We start from the raw sequence: 14,874 nt of genomic DNA, 5'->3' as shown, positions 1-14,874 counted from the left end.
GGAGCACTGGGTATTATACGCAAACAATGAATCATGGAACACTACATCAAAAACTAATGATGTAATGTATGGGGATTAACATAACGTAATAAAAAAATGCAAAAAAAAAAATAAAATAAGGTGGGCACATTTGGAACAAGGCAGTTGTCATGTGGCTAGCCTATGCTTACATTAGGTCTATCCCTGGAGCTACACTTATATGAAGCAGAATACAGCATTTCTTATATAAAGGCAAGTGCCACAGTGCCTGAAATCCTTTATCGATTATAACTTCTAATCATCTTTTAAAATGCAAAGTGAGTGCATATTAAAACTGATAAATTGAAAATGCATGCTTGAAATCTAAGTGTCCATCAATGGATGAATGGGTAAAGAAAATGTGGCATATATATGTGTATGTACATACATATATATGTATATATTTTGTACATACATATATATATATACACAATATACACTATATACAATGGATATTGTTTAGTCATAAAAAAGAAGGAAATCCTGCCATTTGCGACAACATGGATGGACCTTGAGGGCATTACACTAAGTGAAATCAGTCAGACAGAAAAACAACTACCATATGATCTCACTTACATGTGAAATCTGAAAAAGAAAAAAAAGAAAAAGAAAGAAAGAAATGAAATTTATAGATAAAAAGAACAGATTGGTGGTTGCCAGAGCCTGGAGGTGGGGGGTGGGTGAAATGCGTGAAGGGGGTCAAAAGGTACAAACTTCCAGTTATAAAGTAAATAAGCCCTGGGGATGTCATGTACAGCATGGTGATATAGTTAATAATACTGTATTGCATATTTGAAAGTTGCTAAGAGAGTAGATCTTAAAAGTTCTTATCACAAGAAAAAAATTTGTAACTATGTATGGTGTCAGATGTTAACTAAACTTACTGTGGTGATCATTTTGCAATATATATAAATATCAAATTATTATGTTGTACACCTAACACTAACATAATGATACGTCAATTATATCTCAATAAAAAAAAAAACAGGAAGAAAAGAAAATGCTTGCTTATGTCAGATCTTTCTCCAAACCTCACTAAAATGACAGCTTTTCAGTCCTGGTTCTGTTTGTCTTCAGATCCGTTTCTTGTTCCTCCCTCATTCTGCTCTACTTTATTATACAGAAAGACTGCCCTCTGCTAGGCTGGGCTTCTTGACTTCCATGGTTCAGCAAATAGAAGCACTGGTGGGAGACTGAAGACTGGGGAGAAAGGAGAAAGTAGAGGATTTTTCTCCCTCCCTGTCTGCCTCGGGCAGTGAACATGGCAATGGTTGGGGCTCCAGCTACCACTACACAGATCTACTACAGTTCTAGCTTCCACCAGGTAACCTTGACCCTTGGGCTCAGGTCATACCACCACCTCCCTTTGCCCCCAGCCTGGGGTAACAGAATTGATCATTACAAAGTTAAAAAAGAAAGGAAGATTTACAAAGTTAAAAAAGAAAGAAAGAGATCCCTGTAAAGGATGACTTTGGAAATGCATTTTTAGAATCTGTTATCTTTCATCCAACAAAGAAAAGAATTAGGCCACAAATAGAACCCAAAAAGAAAACACTAAACTCTAAGACGTAAACACTTATTTTGCTATATACTTCAGCACATGAGATATTGTTGAAAATGAACCATTTCCATACTCAGATTCAGTCACTGTACTACCCTTCAAGTAATAATATCCAAGGAGAGGCAAAAGCAGCCCACAAAGAAACTGTGAAGGAAGTGAGGTTTGGTCTGGTATACATTACCCCCACTTTGACAATGCTGGCAACAATTTAGAATCCAGTGCCCTTGATGACATTAAGGAAAGTGACCTGCTAAAATGACTAATGTTACATGGTTTCATGTATTATCTCTTACAGTTTACAGTCTATCTTATTTAGAAATACAGTCATCTCCTGTCCAATATAATAGTGAAAAGATTTCAGCATCTAGTCTGTCCTGTCCACATCTAGTCTGTCCTATCCACTCCCTATCACAGTGATAAATGCTCCCAACCTTTGCACATTCTACTTCTGTTGCAAAGTCAGTTGCATATTATTTTGGACTTTCGTTTACTCTATGATTGTGAGTCTTTATTCAACATACTTTTTATTGTTATGCAGGTCAAAAGTAATCCCATATCCAATTCCCTTCTTCTTCAGGGCATCTGGAAGAATTATATTTCCCTCCCTGCTGAAGTTAGACAAGAGCATGTGACTAATTCCAATCAATGAATGCCATTTTCATGAAAATATCTATGTAACAAAGAGGATATAAAGCCCCAGCAACTTGGCACATCCATTTCAAGAAATATTCTATTCAAATCCAGTACCACGAAATAATATAGTTTTTGAAATTTATATTAACTCATCAGACTGTGAACTCTTTGAGGACAGAGCTTGCTTGGAAACCACACACACTAGATACTTAATAAGTGAATGAATGAATAACTGAATGAATGAATGAATAACTGCAATTTCAATATCATGTCTTATTTAAATCATTCTTATTTCTCCTGTATGCTCCCTTGAACACTTTGCTAATTTAGGAAATTACCCTTAAGAGAGATAATTTATTCCTCAGAGAGGCTAGCAACAATATTCTGGCTTTTCAAAGGTTAGTATGGAATCCAAGAAGGAAATGCCAGTGAGTTTTGCATTCTGTTTTGAACCCTATAAAAAGATGGCCCAGGGAGTGCATGTAATTTTACATTTGAATGTAATTTGTGGTTTTCTTTCTCCATGTGGGTTTGGTGATTTGAGGCTGTTATGGATTGAACATTTGCATCCCCCTAAATCCATATATTGGAGCCCTAACCCCAGTGTGATGGTATTTGGAGGTGGGGCCTTTGGGGAGGTAGTTAGGTTTAGATGATGTCATGAGGTTAGATGAGGTGGAGCCCCAGTGATGGGATCAATGCTCTTATAAGTAGAGGGAGAGAGACAGCAGAGCTGCCTCTCTCCCTCATGTGAAGATACAACAAGAAGGTGTTTACAAGTCAGGTAGTGGGCCTTCGCCAAGAACCAAAATGACCACTACTTTGATCCTTGACTTCCCAGCCTCCAGAACAATAATAAATGTCTGCTGCTTAAGCCACCCAGTCTATAGTATTTTGTTACAGTTGCCTGAGCTAAGACAGAGGCCAAATTCTCAGCTCCTCTATCTCCTTTAGAAATGTAATATTATTTGCATGATACAGCCACTTTCCCTTGCTTTCAGCAGCCAGCTGAAGATTCTGCTGCTTTAGGTAAATTAAGCAACATGTCCATTCAATAATTAGCCTGATGCTTTAAGCATTTTCTAACTTTGGTTTGTTCGACCACCATTGTTGTAAGGCACTGTTTGCTATGGAACGCCAACCCAGGTATGGTGTTCTTGGGTTTTACACAAGGCAAATAAATGGAAACTTTCACTCAACTGTAACAGCTTCTAATTTTAGAAAATAGAGAGTTCAGTAATTCAGCCACAGATTTAACTTTTTAAAAAAATGCTCTAGATCATATTAAAACCCACATGATTTCTTTTTTCACTCTGTAAATAGTTTTAAAACATTGCCCTGATTTGTGTTTCCCTGCAAGAGCAAATGCATTTTCCTAGAAATATGGCATTTTGCATTGGCAAACAGTTGTAGGAATAAATTCTTTAAGCACCATTTGAGGAGTTTACTTGAAAGTTTGGAGTCTCACACCAAAATGCTATTAAATAGCAATCTGTTACATGCAATGCCAAATGAAAGTCTGCTGTCATAATTCACTAAAGTTTAGTTTCTGCATCATTTTGATAAATTTACTTTGCTTACCAGCTTCGCCACAAATCATACCTTATGGTTGTCATGTGAAGGCAGTAAAATACCATACACTTTCAGATGACCTCTATCCAAAAATGCTTTTTCCCTGTTCATATTTTATCTGTCAAATAGCATTTTCTTTCAGAAGTAAATATAAATGCCATTATTGGGAGAAGCTACCGGCCTAGGGCAAGTTCTAGCATTTAGTGTTCTGACAGATCTTAATTTGGATATCAGCCAAAGTCAATAAGACTTGTTCATGCAGAACCTTACCTGGTTTTCACCACATCGAGGGGGTGCATCAGGCAAATTTCTACAAGACCTGAAAGATGAGAAAGAAAAGTCCAATAAACACTTATGTAAACACTGGTTCTTGTTTCCTTGACCCCATTGATTTCTCAAGTATGAAGATTCAAATGAAAACTTGGGGCTTTGGAAATGACAGCAGGTAGTTAGAGACTAGTAGCAAAAGACAAGAGTGTAAGTGCTCCACCAAGCATGGGGGTGGGGCGCTAGGGGAAAGAAAATGAAAGAGGAATCAGATGTCAGAAATCCCAATCATCTAGGCAGGAATTATTGTGTACAATTCCAGTCCAACAGATAGATATACGTCAAAGGGAGGGAGGAAAGAAAAGGTAAGAAGGGAGAGAAGCTCTTTCAGCAGCCCCACCACTGCCACTCACAACAAATCATAGTCTCAGTCTTGGTGAACATGAAATAAAGATAATGAGGCCTGTTATCTCACGAGGTAGTTATGAGGATCCAACACACATTTAATACATTAATAACCTAACAGAGAAAGTGTATTAAGTGTTCACTGCATGCTGGGCAGTATTCTAAGCAGTACTTAGATGATCTCATTTAATCCTCCCAAGAGCTTGTTGTGATAGGAGGTATTATTATCCCCATTTTACAGATGAGATCACTGAGGCACACAAGTTTAAATAACCTGTCTAAGATCTCACAGCTAAGAAGTACGTAGTAACCCCATAAAGCCCATGATTTTAACCATTGCACACCAAGAAAGAATTTCTATACCTTCTTGCAAATCACTTGCAAAGCCCTCCCTCCTGTTGTCCGAGCACAGAAGACCACTCAATTACAAACTACTGGCATGTAACAACGTAGCAGTAAAAGTAGTTTTATGTACTTGGGTAGTACAAATAATTACAGCATAGTTGCAGTCTCATAGTAGTAATAATCATAACAGTTACCTTACCTGCAGCCCCTATGTAGTGATGGTCATTTAACACACATTATCACCGGTATGCACAACTACTAGGCAAGGTAAATATGTATCAGCAGCAGCAGCAAAACAGAAGTTGATAGTGTTGGTTGATTTGCCCAAAAGCCATAGTATTTGTGAGTAGTTTCTTAAGGGCAGAACACTTACCACTCTTTTCATTTGCAAACGAACTCAATTTGAGCTTAGCTGTGATTTAGTTCTCCTTTCCCATTCCATATTTTACAGACAAATGTCTTTTACTCCCCACACTGGTAAGGTCCAGGAAGCACAAAGGGCCTGCACCTCCCTGAAGTCCTGCCTTCCTTCCACAGAAGTTTAGGGAATTCTTCCTGCGTAAGCCTGCTATACAGTTTACAAAGCCCATATATTGACCCAAAACAGCTGTCTTACTTTGACTAAAACTAATAGGATCCAATATTAACGTCTGTGCCACAGGTTTCCCAGCAGGAATGCTCCTTAGTGGTTGGTAACCAAATCACTGACCCAATCGGAGTCTCGTTGTCTAGAGATGGGAGGAGCAAGCGTAAGACCGCGGGGGCAACAGAAATGCTAGGCGCAATGGCAAAGCCTCTGGGCACTACTTTGACTTCAGGAATAAGCTCCGTTACTCAAGATTGCATGGGTGGGTTTCTTCCTTGAAACCCGTAAAGTCTTTTTTTTTTTTTAAGATTTTATTTATTTGACAGAGAGAGACACAGCAAGAGAGGGAACACAAGCAGGGGGGGGGTGGGAGAGGGAGAAGCAGGCTTCCCGCGGAGCAGGGAGCCCGATGCGGGGCTCGATCCCAGGAGTCTGGGATCATGACCCGAGCCGAAGGCAGACGCCTAACGACTGAGCCACCCAGGCTCCCGAAACCCGTAAAGTCTTTTTTTTTTTTTTTTTTTTAAAATTTTTTTTTTTTTTATTCATGAGAGACAGAGAGAGAGAGAGAGGCAGAGGGAGAAGCAGGCTCCCAAGGAGCAGGGAGCCCGATGCGGGACTCGATCCCAGGACCCTGGGATCATGACCTGAGCCGAAGGCAGACGCTTAACCATCTGAGCCACCCAGGCGCCCACCCGTAAAGTCTTAATACAGTTCCTCTTGCTTTAATATTCACATTCACCTTGAAGTAAGATCCTTATCCTGATGCTTTCAGGGAATGATAATTAACCCCTAGGGGCATCAGTTCCTTATGTGTAAAGGGAAAAGTTAAATGGTCTATAGTACCTTAAGGTCTCATATTCTATATTTATTTATTCTTGAATCTGACTTATATATGTATATGTTTTATTTATTTATTTATTTATTTATTTATTTATTTATTGGACAGTGGGAGAGAGAGAAGGGGGAGGGAGGGGCAGAGGGAGAGGGAGAGACTCTTAAGCAGTCTCCATGCTCAGTGGGCCTCCATCTCAAAACCCTGAAATCATGACCTGAGCCGAAATCAAGAGTCAGACACTTACCCAGCTGAGCCACCCAGGCACCCCTATAAGTTTTACTTATAGTTCTAATTTAAACTTTATTATATTAGCTAGAAGAGAATAAGGCTCTAATGCCATAAATAGGATTTGCCCTGGAAACTCAGACTTGTAAAATAACATTCTTATCAAGCACTGCAAGAAGCATCTATTAAGTGTACTTATTTTTTTTTTTAAGATTTATTTATTTATTTGAGAGAAAGAGTGTGTTGTGAGGGAGGGGAGGGGCAGAGGGAGAGGGAGAGAAGCAGACTCCTACTGAGCATGGAGCCCCACGTGGGGCTGGATCCCACAACCCTGAGATCATGACCTGAGCCAAAAACAAGAGTTGGCCACTTAAGTGACTGAGCCACCAGGTGCCCCTATTAAGTGCACTTATATGCATCTCATGAACATAAAGGAATAAGACACTCAGAATCAGTTTACCGAAGCGAGTACACAGTTTCCCCACTGACATGGCATTAGAAAGCAAACAAAATATTAAACACCAAATAGCCCCAGTTGGTATATCTCTCAAAAATTTACTATAGGAACCAACAATTCCAACAATTTATTAAAACTAATAGCAGAATTCAAAGAATCTGTTCACATTTATGTATACCTATTTGCAAAAACTGTTCTACTTTCCTGTTTGCTAATGGGCATTTCTGGTAGTAAGTAGATACTACATTAGATTATTACAGTTTGGGGGTTACTTAAAATTATTTTCTAACCTCTGGTATGCCCTGAAATAGTCATTTTATCCAACAAACTTACATTGGTTGTCTTTTATGTGTCTAGTGTTGAAGATAGAGTCTAGTGAGGGGAACAGACACACAAGAACAATAATGCATGGGAGGAGGTGCAATGTTCAGAGTTTATGGAAACACAGCAGAGAGAGGCCCCTGATCCAGCCTGAAGTTGGGGGAGGTGTGGAAAAGGGACTTGAGGCTGAAAGAGGGTAAAATGAGTGTCAGGCATAGAGGAGACACTGCACACAGAAAGAAGGAAATAGGTATTATTTGTTTCAGGGGTACAGGTCTGCGATTCAACAGATACATTATATGTTAAAAAAAAAAAAAGAAGATAGCAGGAAAGGAAAAATGAAGGGGGGAAATCGGAGAGGGAGATGAACCATGAAAGACTATGGACTCTGAGAAACAAACTGAGGGTTCTAGAGGGGAGGGGGTGGGGGATGGGTTAGCCTGGTGATGGGTATTGAGGAGGGCACGTTCTGCACGGAGCACTGGCTGTTATGCACAAACAATGAATCATGGAACACTTCATCTAAAACTAATGATGATATGTATGGGGATTAACATAACATAAAAAAAAAGAAGGACATAAGAAAGAACATGATGAACATTGCTGTAGCTGAGGGTTGAAGGCAGGACACAGCAAGACATGAGGTCTAAGTGTATATATATAAAGGTCAGGGTCAGATTTGTGCTCAGGCACTTGTAGTTCATCCCATCGGCCAAGAGGAGCCAGTAAAAGGTATTTTTAAAAAATAGTTCCTTGGTTGTTTTTTCTTATTCGTAATGTATTCCATGTTCATTGAAGACATTTTGAGGGATTTTAAGCAGAAGTGAGATACTAGCCTCAGTTAACATGTTCTCCCAAGAAGAAGCAATATGTCCAGTAATCCTCCCACTGCTCCCAATTACATATTCACATGAAAACACATGAGCACTGAGGCTCCAACCCTTACCCTTTGGTTACCAGTAAAAGCCCCACCTCTCATCACAGCATAGATGGGCCGATGTCCCATGTACCTCTAAGTCTGAAAGAGTCAATGCCCATCTATGAAACTAAATTATAACTTGGCCAGTAGGCAAGTCTGGCTTAAATTGTCAAATAGAACATGTTTAGTCCAGAATCTCTTAGTTGTTCATTCATCGTCGTTTTTTTTTTTAATTAATTAATTTATTTTTTAAAGATTTTATTTATCTATTTGACAGAGAGAGACACAGCGAGAGAGGGAACACAAGCAGGGGGAGTGGGGGAGGGAGAAGCAGGCTTCCCACCGAGCAGGGAGCCCGATGCGGCTCTCGATCCCAGGACCCCGGGATCATGACCTGAGCCGAAGGCAGACGCCTAACGACTGAGCCACCCAGGCACCCGTCATCGTCGCTTTTAAGCAAAACAAACCATTTTCTAGAATTCAAGTTAGCAGCAAAATGCATCAGAAGCAGAAAGAATAGATATGTTGGAAATGATATGGAAATAGTTCAGAGTTAAGTCTGGATTGACTCGGGGTGAGAATGGCTGCTTGTTGTCCTCTACTGGGTAGCTAAGGACTGTGAGACTCTGATGATGACAATGACTATTTTTTGCTTTAAACCATGTTTGTTTGTTTATTTATTTATTTTGTAATTCTTTATTTAAGTTCAATTTAGTTAACATAAGCTATATTATTAGTTTCAGGGGTAGAATTTAGTGATTCATCAGTTGGGTATAACACCCAGTGGTCATTATATCAAGTGCCCTCCTTAATGCCCATCACCCAATTATCCCTTCCCCCCTCCCACCTCCCTTCCAGCAGCCCTCTGTTTCCTAGAGTTCAACATCTCTTATGGTTTGCCTCCTTCTCTATTTTTATCTTATGTTAATTTTTCCTTCCCTTCACCATGTTCCTCTGTTTTGTTTCTTGAATTCCACATATGAGAGAAATCATATGCTATTTGTCTTTCTCTGATGGACTTATTTCCATTAACATAATACCCTCTAGTTCTTTCCATGTCGGTGCAAATGGCAAGATTTCATTCTTTTTGATGGCTGAGTAGTATTCCACTGTATTTATATACCACCTCTTCTCTATCCATTCATTTGTCAATGGACATCTGGGCTCTTTTCATATTTTGGCTATTGTGGACATTGCTGCTATAAACATCAGGGTGCATGTGCTCATTCAAATCCGTATTTTTGTATACTTTGGGTAAATATCTAGTAGTACAATTGCTGGGTCATAAGGTAGTTCTATGTTTAACTTTTTGAGGAACCTCCATACTGTTTTCCAGAGTGGCTGCACCAGTTTGCATTCCCACCAACAGTGTAAGAGTGTTCCCCTTTCTCCGCATCCTCGCCAACATCTGTCATTTCCTGAATTGTTAATTTGGGCCATTCCAATTGGTGTGAGGTGGTATCTCATTGAGGTTTTGATTTGGATTTTCCTGATGCTGAGTGACGTTGAGCACTTTTTCATGTGTCTGTTGGCCATTTGGATGTCTTCTTTGGAAAAGTGTCTGCCCATTTCTTGATTGGATTATTTGTTCTTTGGATGTTGAGTTTGATAAGTTCTTTATAGATTTTGGATACTAGCCCTTTATCTGATATGTCATTTGCAAATATCTTCTCCCATTCTGTCGGTTGTCTTTTGGTTTTGTTTACTGTTTCCTTTGCTTTGCAAAAGATTTTATCTTGATGAAGTCCCAATAGTTCATTTTTGCCTTTGTTTCTCTTGCCTTTGGAGACGTATCTAGCCAGAAGTTCCTGCAGCCGAGGTCAAAGAGGTTGCTGCCTGTGTTCTCCTCTAGGATTTTGATGGAGTCCTGTCTCACATTTAGGTCTTTCATTCATTTCAGTCTATTTTTGTGTATAGTATAAGAAAGTGGTCCAGTTTCATTCTTCAGCATGTGGATGTTCAGTTTTCCCAACACCATTTGTTGAAGAGACTGTCTTTTTTTTTTCTATTGGATATTCTTTCCTGCTCTGTCGAAGATTAGTTGACCATAGAGTTGAGGGTCCATTTCTGGGCTCTCTATTCTGTTCCACTGATCTATGTGTCTGTGTTTGTGCCAGTACCATACTGTCTTGATGATGACAGCTTTGTAATGGAGCTTAAAGTCTGGAATTGTGATGCCACCAGCTTTGGTTTTCTTTTTCAACATTCCTTTGGTTATTTGGGGTCTTTTCTGGTTCCATACAAATTTTAGGATTGTTTGTTCCAGCTTTGTGAAAAATGCTGATGGTATTTTGATAGGGGTTGCATTCATTGTGTAGATTGCTTTGGGTAACATGGACATTTTAACCATATTTGTTCTTCCAAACTATGAGCATGGAATATTTTTCCATTTCTTTGTGTCTTCCTCAATTTCTTTAATAAGTGTTCTATAGTTTTCAGAATACAGATTCTTTACCTTTTTGGTTAGGTTTATTCCTAGGTAGTTTATGTTTTTTAGTGCAATTGTAAATGGGATTGATTCTTTGATTTCTCTTTCTCCCACCTCATTGTTAGTGTATAGAAATGCAACTGACTCTGTGCATTGATTTTATATCCTGCAACTTTGCTGAATTCCTGTATCAGTTCTAGCAATTTTTTGCTGGAGTTCTTTGGGTTTTCTATATAGAGTATCATGTCGTCTGTGAAGAGTGAAAGTTTGACTTTTTCTTTGCCAATTTTGATGCCTTTTATTTCTTTTTGTTGTCTGATTGTTGAGGTTAGGACTTCTAGTACTATGTTGAACAACAGTGGTTAGAGTAGACTTCCCTGTTGTGTTCCTGACTTTAGGGGAAAAGCTCTCAGTTTTTCCCTATTGAGGATGATATTCACTGTGGGTTTTTTCATATATGGCTTTTATGATATTGAGATATGTTCCTTCTATCCCTACACTTTAGAGAGTTTTTATCAAGAAAGGATGCTGTATTTTGTCAAATGCTTTTTCTGCATCTATTGAGAGGATCATATGGCTCTTGTCCTTTCTTTTATTAATGTGGTGTATCACATTGATTGATTTGCAGATGTTGAACCACCTTTGCAGCTCCGGAATAAGTCCCACTTGGTCGTGGCGAATAATCCTTTTAATGTACTGTCAGATCCTATTAGCTTGTATTTTGGTGAGAATTTTTGCATCCATGTTCATCAGGGATGTTGGTCTGTAATTCTCCTTTTTGGTGGGGTCTTTGGTTTTGGGATCAAGGTAATGCCAGCCTCAAAGAATGAGTTTGGAAGTTTTCCTTCTATTTCTATTTCTTGAAACAATTTCAGAAGAATAGATATTGATTCTTCTTTAAATGTTTGGTAGAATTCTGCTGGGAAGCCATCCAGCCCTGGACTCTTGTTTGTTGGGAGATTCTTGATTACTGATTCAATTTCTTTGCTGGTTATGGCTCTGCTCAGGTTTTCTATTTCTCTTGTTTCAGTTTTGATAGTTTATGTGTTTCTAGAAATGCATCCATTTCTTCCAGATTGCCTAATTTGTTGGCATATAATTGCTCCTAATATGTTCTTATAATTGTATTTCTTCAGTGTTGGTTGTGATCTCTCCTCTTTCATTCATGATATTATTTATTTGGGTCCTTTCTCTTTTCTTTTTGATAAGTCTGGCTAGAGGTTTATCAATCTTATTAAATCTTTCAAAGAACCAGCTTCTAGTTTCATTGATCTGATCTGTTTTTTTTTTTTTATTTCTATATCATTGAAGTTGATATTTAGGCTTTATTTGAGGATATTTAGGCTTTATTTAAGTTGGATTTAGGCTTTATTTGCTGTTCTTTTCCAGCTCCTTTAGGTGTAATGTTAGGTTGTGTATTTGAGACTCTTCTTGTTTTCTGAGAAAGGTCTGTATTGCAATATACTTCCCTTTTAGGACCGCCTTTGCTGCATCCCAAAGGTTCTGAACTGTCATGTTTTCATTTTCATTTGTTCCCAAGTACTTTTTTTTAAATTGTTCTTTAATTTCCTGGTTGACCCACTCTTTCTTTAGTAGGATGCTCTTTAACCTCCATGTATTTGTGGTCTTTCCAATTTTTTTCTTGTAGTTGACTTCAAGTCTTAAAGCATTGTAGTCTGAAAATATGCATGGTATAATCTCAATCTTTTTGTACCAGTTGAGACCTAATTTGTGACCCAGTATGTGATCTATTGTGGAGAATGTTCCATGTGCATTTGAGAGGAAGGTGTATTCTGTTGCTTTAGGATGAAATGTTCTGAATATATCTGTGAAGTCCATCTGGTCCAGTGCGTCATTCAAAGCCCTTCTTTCCTTGTTGATCTTTTGCTTAGATGATCTGTCCATTGCTGTGAGTAGGGTGTTAAAGTCCCCTACTATTATTGTATTATTATCAATGAGTTCCTTTATGTTTGTTATTAATTGGTTTATATATTTGGCTGTTCCCAAGTTAAGGGCATAAATACAATTGTTAGATTTTTTTTTGAAAGATTTTATTTATTTGACACAGAGAGAGAGAGACAGTCAGAGAGGGAACACAAGCAGAGGGAGTGGGAGAAGGAGAAGCAGACTTCCTACAGAGCAGGGAGCCCCATGTGGGGCTCAATCCCAGGGCCCTGGGATATGACCTGAGCCGAAGGCAGATGATTAAGGATTGAGCCACCCAGGCGCCCCCAATTGTTAGATCTTTTTGTTGGATAGACCTTTTTATTATGATACAGTGCCCTTCCTCATCTTTTATTACAATTTTTGGTTTAAAATCTAGTTTGTCTGATATAAGGATTGCTACTCCAGCTTTCTTCTGATGTCCACTGGCATGATAAATGGTTCTCCATCCCTCACTTTCAATCTGGAGGTGTCTTCGTGCCTAAAGTGAGTCTCTTATAAACAGCATATCGATGGCTCTTGGTTGTTGTTGTTTTTTTTTTTAATCCATTCTGATACCCTACGTCTTTTGATTGGAGCATTTAATTCTTTTACATTCAGAGTAATTATTGAAAGATAAGAATTTAATGCTATCATATTACCTATAAAGTCACTGTTCCTATAGATTGTCTCTGTTTTTTTCTGGTCTATGTTACTTTTGGGCTCTCTCTTCACTCAAAGGATCCTGTTTAATATTTCTAGCAGGGCTGGTTTAGTGTGCACAAATTCCTTTAGATTTTGTTTGTCTTGGAAACTCTTTGTCTCTCCTTCTATTCTGAATGACAGCCTTGCTGGATAAAGCATTCTTGGCTGCATATTTTTCCCATTTAGCATGCTGAATATATAATGCCAGTCTTTTCTGGCCTGCCAGGTCTCTGTGGACAGGTCTGCTGCCAGCCTTATGTTTCTATCCTTGTAGGTTAAGGATCTCTTGTCCCAAGCTGCTTTCAGGATTTTCTCTTTATCTTTGAAATTTGCAAGCTTCGCTCTTCTATGTCGAGATGTTGACCTCTTTTTATTGATTTTTGAGGGGGGTTCTCTGTGCGTCCTGGACTTGAATGTTTGTTTCCTTCCTCAGATTAGGAAAGTTCTCAGCTACAATTTGTTCAAATAAACCTTCTGTCCCCCTCTCCCTCTTTTCATCTTCTGGGACTCCTATGATCCAGATATTATTTCACTTTATGGAATTGCTGAGTTCTCTAAGTTTCCCTTGGTGATCCAGTAGTTTTCTTTCTCTCTTCTTTTCAGTTTCTTTATTTTCCATCATTTTATCTTCTATATCACTGACTCTTTCTTCTGCCTCATTTATCCTTGTTTTTAGAGCCTCCTTTTGGGACTGCATCTCAGTAATAGCATTTTTAATTTCAGCCTGACTAGATTTTAGTTCTTTTTTTCTCTAGAAAAGGATTCTCTAGTGTCTTCTATGTTTTTTTTAGGCCCAGCTAGTATCTTTATAATTGTTGTTTTAAATTCTAGTTCAGACATCTTACCTATACCCTTATTAAATCCCTGCCAGTGTGTAATATCTCCTGTTCTTTCTTTTGAGGTGAATTTCTCCATCTCATCATTTTGTCCAGAAAAGAATAGAAGAGAGAAAGAGAAAATACAACAATAACCACAACAACAGAACAAAAAACAAACCAGAAAAAAAAAAAAAAACAAACCCAAAACAAAACAAGGAAAAAAAAAAACCCAAGAAACAAAACAACAACAAAAAACTAGATCCTCAGTGTGTTTTGGTCTGCTTGTTAAAAGAAACTAGATCCCAAGATAAGAAAGAAAGAAAAACTTATATATATATATATACAAAAATAATAAAATAAAATAAAATACAATGAAAGGAAACAAAAAAATACATAACATATATAAAAACAAAAAATTGAAAAAATAAAATAACTGAAAAAATAATACTGAAATCCTTAAGAATAAAAATCCCACAGATGCTATATACTGTTTTCCCCAAGAGCTGAAGCTTTGCAGCTCTCTATGATCTGTATTCTTGGTGCCGGCCAGTTGTTTCGGCTGCTCTTCTGGGGGCGGGGCCTGTTGCTCTGATTCTCAGGTGCGCTTGCCCTTGTGGAAATGGGCCTCCCTTGCCAGGGGGCTGGGCTCAGTGTAAGTAGCTCAGGATTGCACTAGGTGGCGCTGTTTTGCTCCCTGAAGGCTTTCAGCCCGTTGGGTGGGATGAAAATGGCGGCGCCCCCCTCTGTAGCCCTGGAGCTGAAAGTCCTAGCCCCCACTCTTCAGTGAGCCCTCACAGAAAAGCAGTCAATCACTCTTGTCTCCTGATTTCTGTCCGAACTTTGCTTCACCCGG

The 14,874-nt window shown here is 38.6% G+C and overlaps 1 protein-coding gene across 1 annotated transcript in view; it reads right to left on the bottom strand.

Moving 5' to 3' along the window:
• Positions 1-14,874, bottom strand: part of SLC25A21 (solute carrier family 25 member 21) — a 223,463-nt gene that overhangs the window by 178,064 nt on the left and 30,525 nt on the right. The window contains exon 3 of the mRNA XM_044918276.1: positions 4,055-4,103. Coding sequence (XP_044774211.1) covers positions 4,055-4,103 — 49 coding nt within the window. The remainder of the gene's footprint in view (positions 1-4,054; positions 4,104-14,874) is intronic.

The sequence above is a fragment of the Neomonachus schauinslandi genome, chromosome 9 (assembly GCF_002201575.2).
Source record: "Neomonachus schauinslandi chromosome 9, ASM220157v2, whole genome shotgun sequence".
In the NCBI taxonomy this organism is placed as follows: domain Eukaryota; kingdom Metazoa; phylum Chordata; class Mammalia; order Carnivora; family Phocidae; genus Neomonachus; species Neomonachus schauinslandi.
Note: the sequence above shows the minus strand (reverse complement) of the source record. Positions and strands in the feature narration are given on the sequence as shown.